At 55.9% G+C, this 22,425-nt stretch overlaps 1 protein-coding gene across 4 annotated transcripts; it reads left to right on the top strand.

The window, feature by feature from the left end:
• Positions 1 to 2,233: 2,233 nt before the first annotated feature.
• On the top strand, positions 2,234 to 17,179 carry ASPHD2 (aspartate beta-hydroxylase domain containing 2). Of its 4 annotated transcripts, none has more exons than XM_043529543.1 (6): positions 2,318 to 2,343; positions 4,115 to 4,195; positions 5,824 to 5,889; positions 7,707 to 8,846; positions 12,927 to 13,040; positions 15,360 to 17,179. In XM_043529543.1, exons 4-6 carry the CDS (start codon positions 7,961 to 7,963, stop codon positions 15,467 to 15,469), a joined length of 1,110 nt encoding a protein of 369 aa, XP_043385478.1. In that variant the 5' UTR covers positions 2,318 to 2,343; positions 4,115 to 4,195; positions 5,824 to 5,889; positions 7,707 to 7,960; the 3' UTR covers positions 15,470 to 17,179. The 4 variants fall into 4 exon arrangements, with proteins under 4 accessions (XP_037734633.1, XP_037734632.1, XP_043385478.1 ...); XM_043529544.1 differs by having other exon boundaries at positions 5,824 to 5,885; XM_037878705.2 differs by lacking the exons at positions 4,115 to 4,195; positions 5,824 to 5,889 and adding an exon at positions 13,564 to 13,659 and having other exon boundaries at positions 2,234 to 2,343.
• The last annotated feature ends 5,246 nt before the right edge of the window (positions 17,180 to 22,425 follow it).

The raw sequence follows: 22,425 nt of genomic DNA on the forward strand, positions 1-22,425 counted from the left end.
TACAGGACATGGCTGCTGTGCCCTGTTCTGCCCAGACCTGCCAAGCCACATGCCCAGGCCCTGCTGGAGCTTCATACCTAGCATAGGTATGTGTTGGGGATTTCTGCAGCGACTCCTCCCTGGATGCTGTGGTGCTCCCACCCCATGGCTCCCTGCAGCCCCAGAGGGGACAGCGCCTTGCAGCCAGGGGATGGGCTGGGAGCCAGGAGGCTGGGGTTGTGTCCCTGAGGAAAGGGGGCCCACTCACTGGAAAAGCCATTGTGGGGGGCCCCCTACACGGGGCTGGGCTCCTGCTCCTCTGGGGGACTCGCTATCATGGGCAAGGACCGTCACAGGGGGAGCCCAGCAGCTTGGCCTGTCCCATGGGAGAGCAGGAGAATAGGGAAACGTGGCTGATTTCTACCCCGAAGGGGATGGGGGGGCCGAGCTCTGCCCCCAGAGGGTGGGATGGAGGGAATGGGGGGGCCGAGCTCTGCTGGGGGGAACAGGGGCAAAGGGGTGGCCGAGCTCTGTCCCTGGGGGAGCTGGAGGCAATGGGGAGGTCTGGGGGCAATAGGGGCTGAGCTCTGCCCCGGGGGGGGGGGAATAGGAGCAATGGGGGGCCGAACTCTGCCCCGGAGGGGGGGAATAGGGGCAATGCGGGGGCCGAGCTCTGTCCTGGGGGGGAATAGCGACAATGGGGGGGGCCGAGCTCTGTCCTTGGGGACGGGGGAATAGGGGCAATGCGGGGGCCGAGCTCTGCCCCGGGGGGGAGGGAATAGGGGCAATGCGGGGGCCGAGCTCTGCCCTGGGGGGGGAATAGGGGCAATGGGGGGCTGAGCTCTGCCCCAGAGGGGATGGGGGGGGCGAGCTCTGCCCCGGGGGGGGGAATAGGGGCAATGGGGGGCCGAGCTCTGTCCCTGGGGGGGGCCGAGCTCTGACCCTGGGGGGGGATAAGGGGCAACGGGGCGGGCCAGGCTCTGTCCTTGGGGGGGGATAAGGGGCAACGGGGGGGCCGAGCTCTTCCCCGGGGGGGGGAATGGGGCAATGGGGGGCCGAGGGGCTCTGCCCCGGCAGGGGGGGAATGGGGCACTGGGGGGGCCGAGGGGCTCTGCCCCGGCGGGGGGGGACTAGGGGCACTGGGAGGCCGAGGGGCTCTGCCCCGGGGATGGGGGGAATGGGGCAACGGAGGGGCCGAGGGGCTCTGCCCCGGCGGGGGAATAGGGGCAATGGGGGGCCGAGGGGCTCTGCCCTGGCGGGGGGGGAATAGGGGCACTGGGGGGCCGAGGGGCTCTGCCCCGGGGGGGGGAATAGGGGCACTGGGGGGCCGAGGGGCTCTGTCCCTGGGGCGGGGAAAAGGGGCACTGGGGGGCCGAGGGGCTCTGCCCCGGGGGGGGAATAGGGGCACTGGGGGGCCGAGGGGCTCTGTCCCTGGGGGGGGGAATGGGGCACTGGGGGGCCGAGGGGCTCTGCCCCGGCGGGGGGGGGAATACGGGCAATGGGGGGCCGAGCTCTGTCCCGGGGGGAGGGAATGGGGCACCGGGGGGCCGAGGGGCTCTGTCCCGGCGGGGCGGGGAATAGGGGCAATGGGGGGCCGAGCTCTGTCCCGGGGGGGGGAATGGGGCCCTGGGGGGCCGGGCTCTGTCCCGGGGGGGGGGGGAATAGGGGCAATGGGGGGCCGGGCTCTGTCCCGGGGGGGGGGGAATGGGGCCCTGGGGGGCCGGGCTCTGTCCCGGGGGGGGGGAATAGGGGCAATGGGGGGCCGAGGGGCTCTGTCCCGGCGGGGCGGGGAATAGGGGCAATGGGGGGCCGAGCTCTGTCCCGGGGGGGGGGAATGGGGCCCTGGGGGGCCGGGCTCTGTCCCGGGGGGGGGGAATAGGGGCAATGGGGGGCCGGGCTCTGTCCCGGGGGGGGGGAATGGGGGCACTGGGGGGCCGGGCTCTGTCCCGGGGGGGGGAATAGGGGCAATGGGGGGCCGGGCTCTGTCCCGGGGGGGGGGAATGGGGCCCTGGGGGGCCGGGCTCTGCCCCGGCGGGGGGGGGGGGAATGGGGCACTGGGGGGCCGGGCTCTGCCCGGGGGGTGGGGGAATAGGGGCAATGGGGGGCCGAGGGGCTCTGTCCCGGGGGGGGGAATGGGGCCCTGGGGGGCCGGGCTCTGCCCGGGGGGGGGGAATGGGGCCCTGGGGGGCCGGGCTCGGCCGGGGGAGGCGGGGCCGAGCGGGGCCGGGCCGGGGCGGGGCGGTGGCGGCGGCGGCCCCGCCCGCTCGGGCTGCCGGGAGTTGTGGTCCGCGCTGGCGGCGGAGCGGGCCGGAGTCGGAGCCGGAGCCGGGGCCGGGGCCGGAGCCGAGCGGCCGCGGGCGGCAGGTTGGTGGCGGCCCCGCGGCGCGGGGAGCCCGGGGGGTGGCGGGGGCCGGGCCCGGGCCCGCAGCTGTGGGGCTCGCGGCAGCGCCCCCCGTCACCCCGCCCGCGGCCTGGCCGGCTCGGGGCGCTGCGGGAGGGGGGCCCTGCCCCCCAACACGGGGCCTAGGGCCGGGGGCGCTGCGGGCGGGGGGGCCCTGCCCCCCAACACAGGGTCTAGGGCCGGGGGCATGGCCCTGCCCCCCAACACAGGGCCTAGGGCCGGGGGCGCTGCGGGCGGGGGGGCCCTGCCCCCCAACACAGGGTCTAGGGTAGGGGGCCCTGCCCTGCCCCCCAACACAGGGTCTAGGGCAGGGGGTGCTGGCTGGAGGGGGGCCCTGCCCCCCAACACAGGGTCTAGGGCAGGGGGTGCTGGCTGGAGGGGTGTGTGTGTGCCCCCCAGAACACTTTGGCACAGGGCCTAGGGCAGGGGGCGCTGGCAGGAGGGGGGGTGCCCATGCCTGCCAGGACCCCCCAGCACAGTGTCTAGGACGGGGGGCACTGGCTGGAGGAAGATGTCCATGCCCCCCGGGGTCCCTGGCCTAGGGCAGGGACACTGGCTGGAGGGGGTGCTTGTGCCCCCAGGGTCTCTGGCATGGTGCCTAGGGCAGGGAGCCCTGCCGGTCAGGGCTGCCAGGCGATACCCGGCAGCGCCAAGGGGTGGCTTGCCCTGTTCGGGTGTTAACCTGGGGGTTCCAGTGTTCTGCCCGAGGCAGGGGGAGAAGTGGGGAGCTGGGGCTGCCCTGGTTGTTTGCCTCCTTAGCCGCTGTGCCTCCAGCGAGGACGCAGGCAAGTGGGGCAGCAGGTTGGCCGACAAATGCTAGGGAGCAAAGGAGGAGGCTGAGGCTCACGCCCAGGCTGTGAGTTCAGATTCCCACGCCGAGGAAGGCTGCAATGTCTGCTAACAGGGCACCCGGGCAGGGTCGTGACCCGCCGCATGGCATGCAGCCCCACGAATGCAGGTGGCTGCTGTAACCCTGCATTGGACCAGAGCAGTTTCATGCCTGGGGCTGGGCGTGATGCTCGTGAATCCGTGTCATGCATTCCTCCCTCAGAGCTGTGGGTGCCTGAGACTGGCAGCTCACAAGACAGGTGTCAGTCTGCTTCTCTGCAGTAGATGCAGGATGTTAATGGGGCCTTAATACAGGCCCTGCAGGTGTAAATCAGAGGAAAGCCCAGAAGAGAGTTCCTTCGAGCTGTTGTGCTTGAGACTGGAGAGTTGTGAATGTGTCTGCCATCCGCCTATGTCTTGCTGAGGCCTATCATCCCATGCTTGGCTGGGCACTTCATGACACCAGCACAATAGAGACGTTTTGAAGAACAACCCTGGTGTTTCCAACATTGTGGTAACAGACAGCCTTCCCTGCCTCCCCCCAACACTTGTTTATGGTGAGGAGCTTCCCTCCTCGCAGTGAGAACAGAAGATTCCTCAAATGCAGGGCCTGGGACCGTACAGCAAATGACAACAGAATGTTCTCTTTGCTCCATGGCGATCAGATCCAGAACCCAACAAGTTTGGGACCATGCGTGGTGCAAAGGTCAGTCTGTTGTTTAAAAACTGCCTAGTGCTCGAGTAAGAATCCTTTAGTTTAACTTTCTGCAGCCTCTAATCCTGCCTTGATTCGTTATGTAACATCTTTGCTGCGCATCGTCTACGACAGCAAAGCTACGTTTTACAACGTGTGCAGCTTCCATGTAATTTTAAATTGATTGTCCCTATTTTGAACTGATTCTGCAGTTTATTAGTAACTGATGCTGAAGCTGCTGGATTCCAGGCCACCAGATGCCTTTAATTAATAGACTGAGACTCAGTATTAAGGTAAAGAGCTTTCAGTTTCATTGAATGCATCCAGCCAAACTGGCTAAACCGTTGCGAACAGACCTGTCCCTTAGGCAGTGGTTCCTGTGTGGTCACTCTGCTTCAGTGGTCCCAAGCCCTGGTCTGAAGTGGAAAGGGGGTTTCTCCTGGCCTGCCAGTGGCACACACGCTTCTGGGAAATGGTTCTGAAGGCATTTCCTGCTGAGCAGGATGCTCGTTGGGGTGTGGCTGAAGAGTTATCCTTGAGGGGCAGGGCTACGGATGACTTTTCTCTGTGGTGAGAGTGATGCCCGTGGGTTCCGGTTTGGGTGATGTCTGCACTGGGGTAGTGCTCTCTGATGGATGGAGCAGGCACTTGTACCAGTCCAGGTAGAGGCGTGTTTTTACTCTGTTGACCTTCCCCATTTGATCAGACTGTGACAGTTAGCTGGTGTGGGTGGGGATATGCTGCCAGTGGGCCATTGGCACGAGTATGCCAGGTGATCACCCTGTAGCAGTCAGATGGACTCCTCCCTTTGCCTCCTTTGGGATATTAACTTTATCAATCCATGTATTAAAGAAAAGCTTTGCAGTCACCTTGAACCAGCAACTTCTGCAGACGTCGCCTTGAAACATAAAAATACTTTCAGTACAAATCCCTCCTTTGCCAAGTGCACCGGCTCACCACACACCCCAGGCAGCCCCATAACACAATTACTGATTTAAAGCCAAGACCTGTGTTCAAGGAGTCAGTATTTCAAAGGGATACAACAAGTGCCTGCTCCAGCCCATCACAATTCACCGTTCCTTTGCAGACACTACAGAGGTGCCATATGCACTTTGAGAAATTCCCATTAAAGCCCCATGGCTGCACCCAGCAGTGTGAAAACTGGGGAACAGAATGGGAGGAAAAGTTAGTTTTGCAAATGTACTTGTTCTAAAAGTGCCCTTTTCTAGTTTGGTAAAGAGCTGCCTCCGCCTTATGCCCCGACCTGCCAGGACCAAAGCACTTAGCCTGCTAGGCCATTTCACCAAGGGATAAGCCGTTTGTGCTTTACGTAGAACTTGCTCTGCACATAACAGTACAGAGGACCAGGAGGGTGTTTGTGCTGTCTCACCACTGCTGGTGCAAGAACCTTCTCCCCTGCAGCTTTTGCCAGACTCTCTCTCCATCTACTTTAAAATATTTTCAGACAGCCCATCTCTCTCTCTCTCTCTCTCTCTCTCTCTCATTATGTACCTCTACTGGTAGCTATTACATTTGAAGCTTTTGGGGGACATAGTTTGTACAGAAAATACTATTACAAGATAAATCATCTCTGTACAGTTGAGTAACGTTATCAGCCACTTTATCCTCCGACTGCTTTATGGCATCTAAATGGCTAATTGCAGTGGATACACATGTCCATTCTCTGCTCTGCTAGCGCACTTCTTTTCCACTAATAGGAGTTACATTTTTGAAAACGTCCACATATTTAAAAACCCCAGCTGTGCTTTTGCCTTCATTCCCCCCTCCCCTTCCTGCTCCAAGATTCCCAGGGAGAGAATTCAGAGCAAACCAATGCGATAGTCAGAGAAGCTCTCTCCTGTTAAAGGAACACGTACACTCAAATCCACTTTGTAAATTCTCCATTCCATTTTCCTGTCAGGTGCTTTCAAAAGATCCTTGACAAAAGTGCAGGAACAGAGCAGCCATCTGGACTGGAACTTTGTAGGTATTGACCTTTAAAAACATTGGTTCTTTGTTCGTTTGCCAAAATAATTCTCAGCTGCCCCTCTACCTCGGTCTAATAGTATGAAGGGGCATGGCCTTCCATGAATGCACCTCGGCACCTTTTCAGCTTCCATTTACTGAACAGGGGCTGCTGTTGAAAGAGCAGGGAACTGTGATTTATCGGTGATCGGCCTGCCTAAGCCAGTAACTGTGTGTTATGGTGGAGAGAGTTACAGAGTGGAATAGTACCTTCTGCTTGGCGGAATGGTTAGACTTTGGGGGAAGTCTGGCACAGTGGGCCCTAGATTTGCTCTAACCCTGAAGTGGAGAGAACCCCAGTCCAGGATTATGTATATTGTGGCAACTCCCAGAGGCCCCAGTAAAGATCACCACCTCACAGTGTGGGGTGCTATATAAAATATTGTGTATAATAAGACAGTTCCTGCTACAAAGAGCCTACAGTCTAATTAAAGACAATGCAACAGGTGAGTAACAGAGAAAATGGGGAAGGAAGAATGGGGGTAAGAATAGATGGCTGCACAGACTTGCTATGGGCACACACAGCAGGATGGCTTCAGAGAAATTGAATGAAATTGAGATTTTTCAAATAAGATATAAACAAAATAGGTCTCAAGTCTGATTACCAAGCAGGTGGGAATGAGGTTCCTATGACCCAGTTCTGGTAGAACAAGAGCTGGTGTGAACCCTTGCCCAGAGTGCACAGCGAACCCCACACCTTGTTGGGACTTAGATAAGTTTGGTTAATTAGATGGGGAAAAAAAAAAAACCCTCCACCCCTCACACCCACCCACACTCACCAATTTATGCGTCTGCCCTTTCTGGTGTCTGCTAGTCACAGCAGTGCCCAGCTGTCAGAGAGGAACTGTTCCCGTGGCATTTCTGAGCCTGCCCAAAGCAGGCAGTATTGGGATCCTGTGAAAGACCCTCAGGACTTCTGCAGATTACAGCTTTGGATACGTCCGGGGCCTTGTCTGAACAGACCCTCTGATCCTGGAGGAGTTCCCCTCTCTGGTAACTTCAATCCACTGCTTTGCTATACAGAGCCAAGGAGCGCTGTATGCTCCAGGGCGTCCCTCTCCCTGCTGCCCTGCAGGGGGCACTCATTTCCACTGTGTGTGTCTAAAATGAGAAAAGCTGGCCTTCCACCAAGATGGGTTCTGTTGTTAGTAACAACCCGAGTGGTGGTATCTGTTCTCAGTGGAAAGCACTCTATTCCCTGGAAGGAGAGTCATTTCAGAGCATTTTGATTGAAGTGTACTCTGTGCTGTGGTATGAGATAAATCTGTTAAAAGAACATTCCCAGCTTCTCCCCTGGCTATGCATGGACCAGATTTTAGAAGTGATGCTGTAGCAGGCAGGAGGCAAGGATCAGGGGGAGCAGCACTGGCTAGCGCACAGTGCTCTAGGAGAGAATGGAAGAACGTGCACGAATAGCAAGGAGAGAAGGGACAGAGGCTTGGCTGGGTAATCACTTGATGCTCCCCCAACCGGGTGCACATCCTGTTTGAGATTCACGGAATAAAATGGGGGTGGGAGGGATGGAGGAAACACAGCATAAGACAATGTCCATCTTCTGATTAAGATACTTGGCAGGGTTGGGGAGGGGCCTCGTTTCCTGTTCAATCTTTATTGGTCCAAATACTTTCACTTAAATGACTCCCCTTTGCTGAGTTCCTACAGCTTTTGGAATGGGATGCGGATCTCCTCAGAACAGCAAGCAGATGCTGAATCTGACATACAGTGAGTAATTCCAGACTGAAAAAGCCCTAATGCCCATCTGGGTTCTTGTTTTTTCAGACCCTGCCTGTCTGCGCTGCGTTTGAGAACGAATAACCTCAGAACCTTGGCAGGGATGCCACAGCTGATGCATCACTAACGATAGCAGCATTGTAGGGCTTCCCGATACTCTGAGGCACAGGCCTTGTCAAACATGTAGATGTGAACACTAACAGCCTGCCACTCACTAATGCAGTGCTTACAAGCGTCCAGGGAACAGGTACAACTATGCTTCCCCATGGCAAGCCCTTCCCTCCGTGCCCCTACTAACCTGCATGGTGTGGGTGCCTTTAAGAACCGCGAGGACTGATCACCTGGCCCTTTTATACACCTCTAAGAACAGCTTCACAAAAATGTCTTTGGAGTGGCTGATGGACTGGAGCTGGTCACTGGATGGACTCCGGGACTTTATAGCTACAGGGATCCAGTCCTTCCGGGACTGTGACACCACTGCACTCACTGCTGTTGCTTGCCTCTTGGTCCTGTTTGTTTGGTACTGTTACCACGTTGGCAGGGAGCAGCCCCGCACATATGTCACTGTGAATTCCCTCATGCAGAGTTCTGATGCCAATAGCTTACAGAACGGGTACGCTTACTGCCACTCCCCCGAGTGCGTGCGCTGCACACGTAACGACGGGCTTAACCAGAAACTCTATCACAATCTGCAGGAATATGCCAAGCGCTACTCCTGGTCCGGCATGGGCAGGATCCACAAGGGCATCCGAGAGCAAGGGCGCTACCTAAACAGCCGACCATCCATCCAGAAGCCAGAAGTCTTCTTCTTACCAGACTTACCGACAATGCCCTACTTCTCACGGGATGCTCAAAAACACGACGTGGAGTTACTGGAACGCAACTTCCAGACCATCCTGTGTGAATTTGAGACCCTCTACAAAGCTTTCTCAAACTGCAGCCTCCCGCAAGGATGGAAAATGAACAGCACGCCCAGCGGGGAGTGGTTCACCTTTTACCTGGTGAACCAGGGCACGTGCGTTCCCAAGAACTGCAGGAAATGCCCACGGACGTATCGCTTACTTGGGAGCCTCCGCACCTGCATTGGCAACAATGTCTTTGGGAACGCGTGCATCTCTGTGCTGACCCCTGGCACGGTCATTGGGGAGCACTATGGACCAACCAACATCCGCATACGATGCCATTTAGGTATGTATCCAGCAGAAGCAGAGAAGAGTTACAGGTATTTTTCTTCCTCCTTTGTTGCTAAAACTGATGTTAGTTCTCCCAAGGCTGTGGAATTTAGTGAAGAGTCTGCTGTATTTTCAAGGTACTGAGTTCAAATCCTGGCAGGTTTAGTCTGTTCTCATCAAAGTTTAAGGAGGATGTAGAGACCATCCTATGAAGGGTAAAAAAATTATATAAGGATTATCCTAAGCTAGGATAGTCAGAGGGGTCATGATCGCAGTCGAAAGGGAAAGGAGGGAATCATTCAGTCTCGGAAGATGCAGCTCAGGGCACAGTGGCCTTGAGCTAAGGAAGGAAACGTACGCTCAGATTTTAGGAAACTGGAGTCAGAGAACCTGGGCAATAAAGAAGCGACTCTGGATGAGGAGTGTCCCTGCAAACACTCCTGAACCAGTGAGAGCAACTGTTAGGATGGATGGAAGGTCCTGCACGAGGCTCGGCTTCTCTCTGTCTGCTAGCTCTGAGCCTGGTCTCAGATTGCACACGACACCCAAAGCCACCGAGGAGCCAGACATTGGTATTTGTCTCTCCAGGAGCTGATCCTGGTGTTTTGCTGGGGGTTGTTTTTTTTTTTTTTTTAAGCATAATAGGAACATTACGCCAGAGCTCCCACTGGGTGCCGCACCTTCCCTGCAAAATGCAGGAAGGGCTCCAGCCACCCCACTCTGCTGGGAGCTCTCCATGACCTCTAGCTCAGCAGCCAAGGGGATTTCTCCTCCTCTCCCCATACCACATTTTTTCCCAGACCTTTTAAAATGGCATGGGCAGACAACACTTAGCTTGATTGCAAGCTGGGCGGGCGGGACGCGCTCACTGCCTGGGACACTCTGAAGTGATGGGGCCTTTCTGGGCTGCCCCAGACACTCCAGCTGCTTCCATCTGAACCACGAGGGGACTCTGAACTGGCATGGAAACTGGCGAAGCATCGCTTTAGATACCATCCCTCCTGAGAACAGGATCTTAGTCACTTTGGAGTCTGTGCCCCTCCTCCTGCAGCTCTATCATCTGGAGGCGGGCTGCTGTTAGTGACTCAGGTTTTGCTGCTGTGAGATGACTGTCATGCAGAAGGGTCTGCCTCCAAGCAGCAGCCTCAGGAGGGGCAGCTCTAACTGAAGCTGCAGGAGCCTATTTTTGTGCACATCAGCCATCCCTTTGAAAAGCAAGGGGAGGAGAGGCCCAGACACCATTTGGCCTCTGCAGATTGGTCTCCAAGCAGAGCCCAGTACCTACAGCTCAAGGAGCTGAAAGCCTGGATTCCTGTCAGTTCTTGGGAGCCCTCTAGCCCTTGGGAAAGCCTGGCTGGGAAAGCGTCCCTGCTGCGCATAGCCAGGATTCTGGAACATAGAAAACAATAATGTTTGTGGTGGGGGAAGAATCTGCTTATGGCCCTGCTGGCACACCCCACACGACTGGCCAGCCACCTCCGCCAGGCACACACTCGCTGGCACTTGCTTGTTGTTTTTAAGCTAGAGGCAAGCTTCGAAGCAGCTCTCTACCCCAGAGCTTCACCAGGTCAGCTAGAGCCGTGCTCCCCTTCCCCCTGGCTAGCCGTGGAGCTGGCTGAGTCTGGCCTGGGGAGGAGGAACAAGCAGAGCTCTCCATCAACGTCCCCATCGCCTCTCCTTTGGACAGGCCTGGCCGAGGCACCTAGGAGCGGGACAGAAGGAGCAATGCACCTATTCGACACCACCCGCCAAGGCTCCCCCCTGCTCAGCCTTGCTGGCTGTTTATCCCCTCCCATAAAGGCAGAGTAGCAGCGTCCTAGGTGGAGTCACAGCGAGGGGCCTGGCTACTGGCAATACAGAACCTACCTTTGTCAGGCCTCGCCCGTGGACTCCATGCCTCATTGCGCCCCCAGGGCAGGAGCCACATGCCCAGCACTGCCTTGGGCTGGCCTCCAGGCTTCTCAGCTTTAGCTCATCTGATTTGTGCACAAGCCCAGGGGCATTTGCAGTGTAAGCTGGTCTGCCCAGAGCCTCTCAGGGAAGGGGGGTAGCCCAGCAGGGCACCCCAGAGTGCTCTTTCCCTGCCTTAGTGCTAAGGTCCCAGCTCCCCCAGTGGAGAGCAGAGACTTTGGTGTATTGAAAGCCCCCTATGAGACCCTACCTTGCTCTTGTTCACTGGTCGGCTTGCTGCAGCACCCCGGTGTGCCCTGCCTCGAGGAGCCTGCCATTGGAGTAGCTAAACCTCTGTTTGCTGTGAGCTTGTTGCTGAACTGCCTTATTGCACCATCTCTAGGCACAGGTTCTCTGGCTCTCGTCCCTGGATGCCCAAGTCCAGGAGCGGGGCTTTCTTCAGGCTTCAAGCACTGCTTCAGCCTGTCCCCTCCAGCCCCGAGGGTGTCAGCTAGACATTGCTAACCCAGTGCCCACGCAATGATCAACTCTCCTCCTCACGCCCATCTTCTGGATGGAGCTTCTGCTGCAGAGAGGATTTGGATGGAGCTTCTGCAGCTCAGGACAGTATGTGTGGAGGGAGCCAGGGTTTGTTTTGCAGTCTCTGAAACATACATCAGAGAAACATAAACAAGCCTCGCGCTCCTGGGCGGCTGGGAGCCCCTGCTGTACCCACGTGTTTTTGGCACCAAAGTCAGTCTCCTGCTGTGGGTGTGCGGGATGCCTGGGGCTCCGAGCAGTAGCGGACACATGCCATATGTTCCCATTTGAGAATCGTGAGTGTGCTGAACCCTCTGTCTCCCCCCAGTTATACACAGTCTGTTGGCCCCCTTGTAGCAGCTTGATCCCCAGTCTGGAATGAAGGACGTTCCTTTCACAAACCACAAGGAGTCAGCTGCTTGCTGGGCGTCCTTGGTGTATTAATGTCTCCATAAAAGTACAGTTTTCTCAGTGGCATTGGTCAGTCCATAACATCCAGTGTAGCTAGGGCGGCCTGTATTTCTACCCATCTAAGTATATGTAAGGCCACTGTCCCCATAGTATCTGAGCACCTGGCAAGCATTGCTGGATGTTGTCCTCACGGCACCCAGGGAGGCGGGGCACTGCTAGCCGCATGGTACAGAGGGGATCCGAGCCACCAGGCAGATTAAATGACTTGGCCAAAGGCACACAGGGAGTCTGTGGTTGAGCCAGGAATTGAACCCAGGTCTCTCGAGAGTCCCAGTCCAGTGCAGAACATCTCTGCTTCCCTCAGACGTCAGATCCAAAGCCAGAGAAATGCACCAGGATTCCTGTGCCTTTGGGCACCGTGCAGCCTCAAGATCCCCCCAAAGAAATGAGTCTGTGGTATCAAGCTAATTCATGGCAGGCACTGAATATATAACCAGCCTTCAGTTATCAGGGTTGTATGGCTGTCAGGCCCTGGATTGAGGGGTGCCCTTGCGGAACTGGGTGTGGGTGCAGGCCAGGACTGAAGTGCATTGGCTGAGCTGGGTGGGGAGCCAGACCTGGAATATGATGCGGAAGCCCCGCGTGCCCTGAGCGCGTGCCCTGAGCACCTGCCCGAGTTCCAAGCACTGCAGATCGAGTGCAGCATTTCTGTCAACATTTACTGCTGCCAGAATTCTGGCTCAGCACCAGCCCTGCTAAGAGCCATACACATTTGGGACACAGAAGGAAGCAGCTCCTTACTCTCCAGCCCTTCCTGCAGTACAAGCCACATCACCATTCACCACCCACATGCAGCTCGCTGCTCGGATTTCATCCCTGGGAGTCAGTTCCCTCCTTAAGAACATCACAAGCTCTCCTGAAACGCGGTTTGCTAACATGGCCATCAAACGCCAGGGGCAGGCTGCGCTGGGCAGCTGCTTGTGGCAATGTACTGCACCTCGCAGCTCTGGCTTCAGGCTGGTGAAGCTCAGCATGATGGGAGAGTGATGCAATAGGGGGGTTGGAGATGCAAACCAAAGCTGCCTGGTAGCAGCGTTACAATGGGGCTGGGAGACAGCTGTACTCCAGGGCTTGGCCCACAGCTCAGACAAAGGGTTCACCTGGTCCCTAAAGAAAAGGGATGGTTTAACCACCTAGACACAGCTCCCCTGACCCACACGTGTCCTCTTTTCTCTCCCATGTTTTGTACCTGAAGGTCTGAAGACTCCCGGCAACTGCGAGCTGGTGGTGGGCGGCGAGCCCCAGTGCTGGGCTGAAGGCCGATGCCTTCTGTTTGACGATTCCTTTCTGCACACTGCATTTCACGAAGGCAAGTACAGCATGCCCAGCTCCTGACAGGCTCACTGCTTCTAGACACACCCCTGCCGCCTCACCTCACTCAGCTATCCGCAGCCTTTACATTCAGACTCCTCCAACCCCAGTAAGGGAGGGATAAGCTGGGGCAGGTACAGCAGAACCTCCTCCAAGGCCTGGAAAGGGCTGGGTCAATAGTTTGGCTTTCCCTTTGTTTCCCTGCACTCCTAGCACTCATAACACTGAAAAAGGCAGGAGGTCGGTCCCAGCCAATAACCAGAAGGGGCTAGGAATCTCAATGAGGCCTCTTCCTTCCAGATTCTGCACCCAGCCCCCTCCCTCAGAGAGGCGTTAGGTACTTATCCAACCCAAGCCTTTTGTGGCTTACACATCACTAACCCCCAGCTGCTCCTGGAGAGAGAGCACACACAGCTTCCAAAGAGCCCTTGACCCACTCCACACCTCAGCAGTCAGCTGCTTGGCCTGACTTGTGTTTGCTTCGATTTTGTGGTGATTGTGACTTTATTTCAACCTTGCAGAATTGTCACAAGCATTTGCTAGCCCAAGCCTGAGGCCTCCTTCTCTGCTTTTCCCATGGTGATGGGGAGCATGAAAACCAGCATGTTGCTCTGCAGGTGGGCAGACATTTTGCAAAGCTGCTATAATATAAATGCAAAGGGCAGGTGTCTCCTGATTCCCCACTTCCCCAGAGCAAGGTTCCTTGCCTGGGAGCCACCCAGTGCCACACAAGCCACTTTTATGGCAATTAACAGTAACAGACAGCATCACCGACAAGTCAGGCTGTGACAAATCATAGAATCATAGAATATCAGGGTTGGAAGGGACCTCAGGAGGTCATCTAGTCCAACCCCCTGCTCAAAGCAGGACCAATCCCCAATTAAATCATCCCAGCCAGGGCTTTGTCAAGCCTGACCTTAAAAACTTCTAAGGAAGGAGATTCTACCACCTCCCTAGGTAACGCATTCCAGTGTTTCACCACCCTCTTAGTGAAGAAGTTTTTCCTAATATCCAACCTAAATGCTGGGAAGCGTTTGATATGCTTTGTGCCAGGTAGTCTCTTTGCCTCAATACAGGGAGGGAAGCTCAGACTCTACCTGCTACCTCCCACCCAGCCTCAGTGAACACTCTGCCCCAACCAGTTACCCAGATCTTCTGCCATTTCCCAAGTACTCACGCTTGGTAGCAGGAAGCAGAGTTTCCTTGTGGGTCTGGTCTGACTCCTGCTTCTGGCACAGGTGTTCCTGCTGAATCCATCTCCTCCTCCTCGGGTCAGGTGCCCTCTGACTCCTCCCCTCTGACTTTGGGCTGGTGCAGCAGCAAATACAGCTGGGTCTGCTGCTGCAAGTGTCTTTCCCTTGCTCGGGCCTGGTTCATGCTCATGCTGCTCACAGCCCCAGGGGAAGGGATAGGAGCCCTGTACCTGTTTCATGTCCCTTTCCCTTCACTTGGGTAGAGCTGCTTCTCATTACTGGTTCACTCAGGGGAGTGCTGCTGAGTTAACATGTATGAGTGGTTGATGGCATAGGAACAGCTGCCGTGCTGTTTTACACAGGGAGTACTTTGGGGAGAGTGGGTGCTGCTCCCCCTATAAACTCTCCTGCAGCTACGGGAAAATGCTGAATCACTCCACCACCTGGGGCGGGAGTGGGGGCACTGTGCTGCGGGCAGGGCTTGGTTTCAGATGAGAGCCTGGCCAACGGTCAGTAAATAACTCCTGTCCCTGTGGGTTGGACACAGTGGGGCCCGGTGCTAGAAGCCTCCGTGGAATAGACACCCCCCTCTCCCCAGTGTTCTGGCCACAGTCTAGAGGGGGTCATTACAGGCTGCCTCGTTCAGATGCCTTATGCAGTTCCATGGACAGGCAGAGTTTCACGTCCTGTTCCCAATGGTTCTGTGGCACATTGTACAAGTGGCTGACGTACCTACCCCTGCGGAGTGGGGGTGGGGGGGGGCGTTGTACAACCATCAGCCTGAAGCTCTGGGGCTCCCTCTGGCTGAAAGACCCTCTCAAAGGTCTGGGGTGGCAGGCAGGGCTAGGAGCCCCTGTGGTACAGACTTGTGGGGCAGCGGCAGAGCCCTCCTTGTTGCACTGTGAGTGCCACTGCAGTGCTTCCCAGGCGGGCTCCAGGCTCGTTTCTGTCGCAGGGCAGGGCAGGGCAGCGTGCTGACACCCTTAGTCAGAAGAGCAGAGCCCCGCTGCCTGCCAGGTCGCTGTTCTGAGCACATGAGAAGGGAGATGTGTGCATGGGGGCTCCTGAAGCCAGCACAGGAACCCTGCTCGTGCCTCATGGCTGGGCTCTTGTGTTCTGTGTAGGTTCCCCCGAAGAGGGCCCTCGTGTGATCTTTATGGTGGATTTGTGGCACCCGAATGTTGCAGCTGCCGAGCGCCAAGCCCTTGATTTTATCTTTGCTCCAGGACGATGATTGTGCTTCTTTGCCATAGTGGGTTTGAGGGCAGGTGGCTGGCCTACCGGACTTTGCTTCATGCAGCCCCGCTGCTGTTCCATCTCCACCCGTGGAAGCCTGCCTCACTGGAAACCTTTCTCATAGCACATACAGTGTTGGGTTTTCCCCTTTCTGGGGTTATTGTAAATGGAAGCTTCCAACTTGCATTAACTTACAGTCTCTTTCTTTCCATCATTGCTTCAGGGATTTCTTTCTGCCATGAGAGTGCATTATTTTCACTCTGTGATATAGATGCGGTACCACTGTAGTATGTGTTATGTTGCTACTGTGTTTGCAGTGTTCAGAATTAGAGTAACAAAAGCAAGGGTGTTTGTTTGAATGTAATAATGTAACGTTTCTTGTGGTCACCCAAAAAACAAAAAAGTCAGCTAAGTGCTGTGCTCAGCCTGTCTTCGTCACTGTTTACAGTCACCGTGCGGACAACTCAGACAGCCAGATGGAAATGGCCGAGGAGCATGGTGGTCTCCCTCCTCCTTTGTGCAGAATAACTTCTCTGGGGCAGAGAGCATTCAGACCCCTTGCAAACCTGAAGCTGAAGAGCGTGATGGTGCTTTGCAAACACAAGCTCTGTGCTAGCACATGGCATTGGGGCTGTGGGGCCAGAGGCTTTTAAAAACATTTTCCTCCAGTGCGTGAATAGCACGGCAGGTGGCTGCCTAGGGCTGGGCTGACGGCTCCAGTGCATTCGAGCAGAAGGTGTCTGTCCCTCAGCCAAGCCCTTGCTTGGTCAGATTGGCTGTGAACACACAAAACAGCATTTCTGGTGCTTTCAGCTGAGCTGTTAGTGACCAAGGGGCTCAGCCCCAGGCAGACGCTGTTAGGGAGAGTTACACAGAAAACCTGACCCTTACGTTTGACCAAAGGTTTTTGTTAATTGGTCTAAACCCCTCATAGAGCTGTTACCTTACACTTTCAGAGCCCTGGGTTGGGATATACACACCAGCTACTGGGACCTCAGTGGTGGGGCAAAGGGATGAGTTGTATGAAAGTAGAGAGTAACTGCATGAGTTGCCCAAGCACCCGAGGAAGTTGGTCTGTGTGCGGTTCTCAGTCTTCTCTCTCAGTGCACGGAATGGTAGAGCGTCAAACTGCCCTCTGCAGGTGGTATTTAATAACTTAGCCTAGTTCTAGAGCAGAAGGGAAATAGCCTTCTGCCTACCTGTAAGAGTCGTGTCCACCAGCTAAACTGTGTTTTTCTTGGAGAGTATCTAATTGTCTGTGTGTCTCAGTACAGAGCTAATGTCAGGTGTATAATGTGTAACACAGCATGTCATGTATACAGCCAAATGTACTTACTGTTCTGACTAGAAAGCAAATGTGATAATGGGTAACTGCTGGAGGAGGAAAATGAGTCCATGAGGGTCCCTGGATTACTCACTACTGATGATGTACAAGGGAAACTGCTGGAGGAGTTCAAATGAGTTTTCTACACAGATTTTTCAGTGATTAAATTGCAAGATAAGGCAGAAGTTTCAAATACATGAAGTATTTTTACACAAATATCTTCTTAAAAGAATACGTAACGTGCATGATTTCTACGCACATTGAGTACTTTGTGATAGAATTACAAAGGAAGCAGGCTGACACAGTAACTGTGTTACAGTTTGGTGCCATTTGTACCAGTACACAAGGAAGATTATCAATAAACAGTTGTGGTGAAAAATGGAACAGGCTGTGTGTGTGTGGGTAGGGGATTTCCTTCACTGCCACTGAGATGGCTGGTTTGCAGCGAAAACGTGGGACTTTGGATCCTTGCTATGTTGCCAGCTTGGGCCTGCTAAGACACCCATTACATGCAGTGCTGGCAGGTGGGAGGTAATGTACTAAGGAGAGCAGCAAGACCAGCTTTGGAGCAGAAGCCCTAGGAGGAAAGACTACAGGGAAGCAGGTGTGGCTAGGACTGAGAAAAGGCCACCATGCAGGGCTAGACCTATACTGAGAGGCTGTAAAGAGGAGAGAGCGCAGCTGTCAGGCAGAGGACAGAAGAAACAGACTGGTTTAGTCCAATAGCGAACACTGCTAAGAGGAGCATGGGCTGTAAAGCACAGGGCAGGGCCAACGCCGCAGCCTCACGGGAGGTGTGCCAGGTGAGAGCAGACACCCTTCAGCATGCTGGTTCTAAGACTAGATGCCAATGATTGGCACAGAACTGTTCAGATTAGCACCAATTGTTTCAGAGGCGTTGGTTTTTGGAAGAGCCAGAAAACCTCCAACCGCCCCACCCCATCAGTGCAGAAGAGAGCTGATGTTTGACTGCGACCCTTCCACGTGCAGGATGTCAGCAAGGGTAGGAACACGGCCGCAGGGGCAGTCACAAGGGGGGGGCTGCTGTTCCTGGCAGGGTCAGCGCAGCTCCCCTCCTCGGCATGCTGCGGCGCAGGAACCCCACATGCAGCGTCAGATCCCGCTGCCAGCACCCCGTGGCCGTGAATCCCCGTGCGATGCTAGTTAAGTGCCAGGACAGGCACGTGCGTGTGAAGCAGGACAGCACCAACGCAGCCTGCCCCCGGAATTCCCTCGGGGGGCTGTGGGAAATGGCAGCAGGGCCCAGGGCACGAAGCAGATTTATTGCTCTGTAATTCAGTGTACTGCAGTAAATAAATCTTGTCTCACTGCTTCTGCCCCAGCTCATCTGAGCTCATTTGCACCTGGTTATCCTCTGGCAGGACACCCCCCGCGCACCAGCCCAGACACACTCAGAGCGTGTCGCCCTCTGAACTCCTGGGGCTGGGGCTGCCTCAGCCTTCCCCAAACCAGCACTGCGAGCCACAGGTGACTCTCGGGAGCAAATGCTGGGAGACCCCAGAATCTTCTGCTGGGGAGCATGTGCTTCCCAAGGGGCAGTGCTGCAGGGAGGCTGCCCTGCTCCCCTCCCTACTACCCCCCACAGCACTTATTCCCCAAATGCAAGCCGTTACCCCGCCCTGTGCGTGATGGAGGAGCATGAGTGGGCTCCACCCACAGTCAGCTGCCCCAAGGCCCTCAGATTGCTGGGGAAGCTTATAATCAGCTTGACACAACTGGGCACTATCCACAGCTCAGCTCGAACCTGGTCATTCGTGGCTAGCTGGGCGGGCGTGAGCGCCCAGAATTCGCTTTCACAGGTCTCGTGTTTGCGCTGGCTGGGCAGCCTGTGCCAGGACCTGGGGCTCAGGACAGAGCTGCCTGTGTGGAGTGCCCACCTGTACGTGGCTGCCACAGCTATGAGTGCCACAGCAGCAGTGCCCACTGACTTAGAGCTGTGTGAGCTCCCTGGGCAGCCATGGTACAGTCCAGCACCCCCTGCTACACCCCAACCCCCCAGCTCAGAGAGCTATTACGCCCAGCTGGAATGAGACCCAGCCCTGGAGCTGTTGCCCCCTGGCAGAGCTATGGCGGTACACACTCAAGGCTGAAAATGGCCAGGTCCAGCGCAGCTCCAAGGGAAGCTTAACCAGCAGTACCGTGAGGGTGAACAGCAGCTCTGCTTCAACAGTCACCCAACGCCTGTGTCCCAAAAGGTCTGAACAGACACGAGAATCGCTGTAATCCAAAATGCAGCCAGCTCTAGGGTAGAACACAGAGCAGCACACCACCACATCAGATGAGACTATGCTGCTCTTCAGGATTCCCTGGGTATTTCCACAGCATCCACTATACCGAGCTATTCACCACCAATACAAGTACCAGTATCCACCTGACACCGCAGGAAGAGCAGAGGGAGGCAGAACGCAGTTACCCAGCTGGAATCCAGCAGGGCTGACGCACACTCAGAGACATCACTGGCAAGTCTGCCTGTGCCTGTTAAATTTAATAACTCGGATGTGCACCAGCCCTGCCTGTCCTGTCAACTGCACAGACTAGACCCGACACCACGCCTGTCGGAAACCAGCCGTGAAGTCCACAGACCCTGAAGTCGATGTAAACTGCAGCCCAGGTACTGTGCTGTGAACTGGCAGAGCAAGAAGATGGCTCAGAGAGGCACTGAGATCCAGTGGTTAGAGTGAATGCCAAATCTCCTGACTTCTACTCACCTGCTGTGTGACCGTGGAAAGTCACATCCCCTCACTGCATCACTGACCACTTGACCCACTGAAGCCACCCGGGACTTGCATTTTAGTTCTCTAGGCAAGGGACGGGCCTAGCTCCCTAGACAGGTTCCACTGCTCTTTGTCTCTGAGCTGCAGAGCGGGCCAGGAGAAAGGCTGCAGACTGAGCCCTCTGCCCTGCGAGAGCAGCCCACTCCCCAAGGGGCAAGGACCCAAACCAAGCCCATCTCATTCTACCAAGAGCACGTCACATCCATTTATACAGTGCCTGACCCCTGGGACACTGCACATTACCATTCGGAGAGCCAAGAGCCCATGGCTTGCCTCACTCTGCCACATGGCACCCAGAGCGACGTACCCTCTCGCAGCCTCTTCTGAAAGCCAAGCCGCTGCGGTGTGTAGCTAGTCAGCTCCCATTTGGGTAGGACCCAGATGCCACAGCCCGTGACTTACAGCAACACCAGGGCACATGCCTGAAGTGGTGCGGAGCATCTCAGCGACAGCCACAAGCGCAGTCAGCTGCAGAGCTCGAAGGTGGGGGAAACTTGCCAGCTGCCCTGATTTGTGTTCACCCCGCTCAGAGAAAGGGCCACCAGCTTGCAGGGAAGGGTTTCCCAAAACGATCTGGGGAAGCATGTCCAGCCCCTGCTCCAAGTCCATCAGTGGCCTTGGGTAGGGGAAGTCTGAGGAAGCAGCTCGCTGCATTGCTGGTCAAGCATCTGCGACTGAACAGTAAATGATCAAAAGCACATAGGCAACTAGGCAAAGTGCCCCACACGTCACTCGGCTCCGGAGGCGCCAGGCCCGGTAGCAGTGCTCCCAGGCTGTGACGCACTCGGACCCGCTCTGCCCTCACAGTGGCCGCTTTTTAGGGGTTCTTTTTAACACCACTATTCTCTCGAAGCACAACAAACTCCAACACGACACGACCCGGCGTTGGTCTGCTCTTGAGACAAGTGCCCTCTCTGTAATCACATGCCTGGGATGGGCCTCACCGTCCAGACGTAAGGAGTAACTGAAAACAAGGGCATCGCCGCTGGGAGCGTGGCTGACAGATGGCACAGCAGCTTGTAGCAGACGATTTCTGAAGACAGCAAATTTGTGTATTTTCTTTCTGCTTCATTACTAGACAATCATAATGACCTTCTGACCTTAAAGTCTAGGATTCTATTAGATGTGCCCAATGGCCTGTGATGGGATGTTGGATGTGGTGGGATCTGAGTTACTACAGAGAATTCTTTCCTGGGTGTCTGGCTGGTGAGTCTTGCCCACATGCTCAGGGTTCAGCTGATCACCATATTTGGGGTCGGGAAGGAATTTTCCTCCAGGGCAGACTGGCAGAGGCCCTGGGGGGTTTTCATTTCTCTCTGTAGCATGGGGCACAGGTCACTTGCTAGAGGATTCTCTGCACCTCAAAGTCTTTAAACCATGAGTTGAGGACTTCAGCAGCTCAGACATAGATGAGAGGTTTATCGCAGGAGTGGATGGGTGAGATTCTGTGGCCTGCGCTGTGCAGGAGGTCAGACTAGATGATCATGATGGTCCCTTCTGACCTTAAAGTCTATGAGTCTACGAAGAGCTACCTAGCGTCTGTCCTTACTCAGGCCTTTTACACAGCCCCTCACAGGGGCGTTGTTCCCTTGCTCTTCACAGATCTCAGTCACCCACTGATCAAAGCTCCCAGGGTGGGAGGCTGCATAATGTCCCTGTAACACGCTGGGGACACGAGGGAGTATTCCGGCAGCCCCTAGCAGCTCAGCTTGCTGTCACACAGCTGCTTCAGCCAGACTCCGAGACTTCCCTGCCTCGCAGAAAATCTGGCTACTTTGCTGGAGAGCAGCAAGGCTGTGGAAAGACCCACAGCAACCAACGTCTGCATGGCGTCAGGACACCATCTGGCTAAGTACAGGCAGCAGCCCCTTGGACCAGAATGTCCGAGAACGCTGCCCACTGCACTAGGGCGGAGACAGGGACAGGATTCCTTGCTCACCTGCAGGGTGGAGTTGCTCTTTCTGGCTCCAGGACACGAACAACATGCAAGCTGGTTGCAGTGCAGGGAGCAGTGCCCTGGCACTGTGCCGACCTTTCACATCAGTCGTCGCTGCATGCGGAAGATCAGCTTTTCAGCCCATGCCAGGAACCACAGCAGACTAGCTGCTGCTTACATTTCTACACAGGGCACTTACCACTACAACTCTCTCAGCTACTGGACCAGCATTCGTGGGGAGCTTGGCAGCGTTTGGAGCAGAGAAGTCTGGCCACACTTAGCTGGCTGCCCTCCTGTCTGCTGAAATGCTTTTCTGCTGACAAAGTAGGAGCCAGACTCCACCACACCCAGCAAGCCAGGAGCTGAATCTTCCCTGAGATCACTGAGCCACCCTGCTAAGGCCTGCACAAAGATGCCCTGTACAGAGACAACAATGAAAATGGGGTGGGGACCCCACTGGAAACCATGATTGTTCTAGCAGAGCCAGAGCCTGGGATGAGAGTCACTAGGGCAGCATTTACCTACCCAGCTCAGAGGGGGAAGACAGCAAACAGCACTGGCCAGAGCAAGGTTCCCAGCACAGCTCTGCTCCTGCACCTCAGTCCTGCCCTGCAGCCCACACCAGGCCAGTAACACCTCCGTCCTCTCCCACTGCCATACAGTGCTGGGCTGCCCACACTCCTCTGCCACGCCTTCGAGAGGAAAGGCCACCAAAGGGTGATTTCGGGTGGTGTCTAAGCAGCGGAGACACGCCACTGAACTGCACCTAATTAACTTGCACAGAACGTGAGTGCAGCGCTGGATACACATGGTACTGTGAAAGCCCATTGGTTGGTCAGCCCCCAGTGTTAGAAGTCACAGGTGAGAGGATCGTGCAATAAATAGGACTCTACCATTTC

The sequence above is a fragment of the Chelonia mydas genome, chromosome 15 (assembly GCF_015237465.2).
Source record: "Chelonia mydas isolate rCheMyd1 chromosome 15, rCheMyd1.pri.v2, whole genome shotgun sequence".
Lineage (NCBI taxonomy): Eukaryota > Metazoa > Chordata > Testudines > Cheloniidae > Chelonia > Chelonia mydas.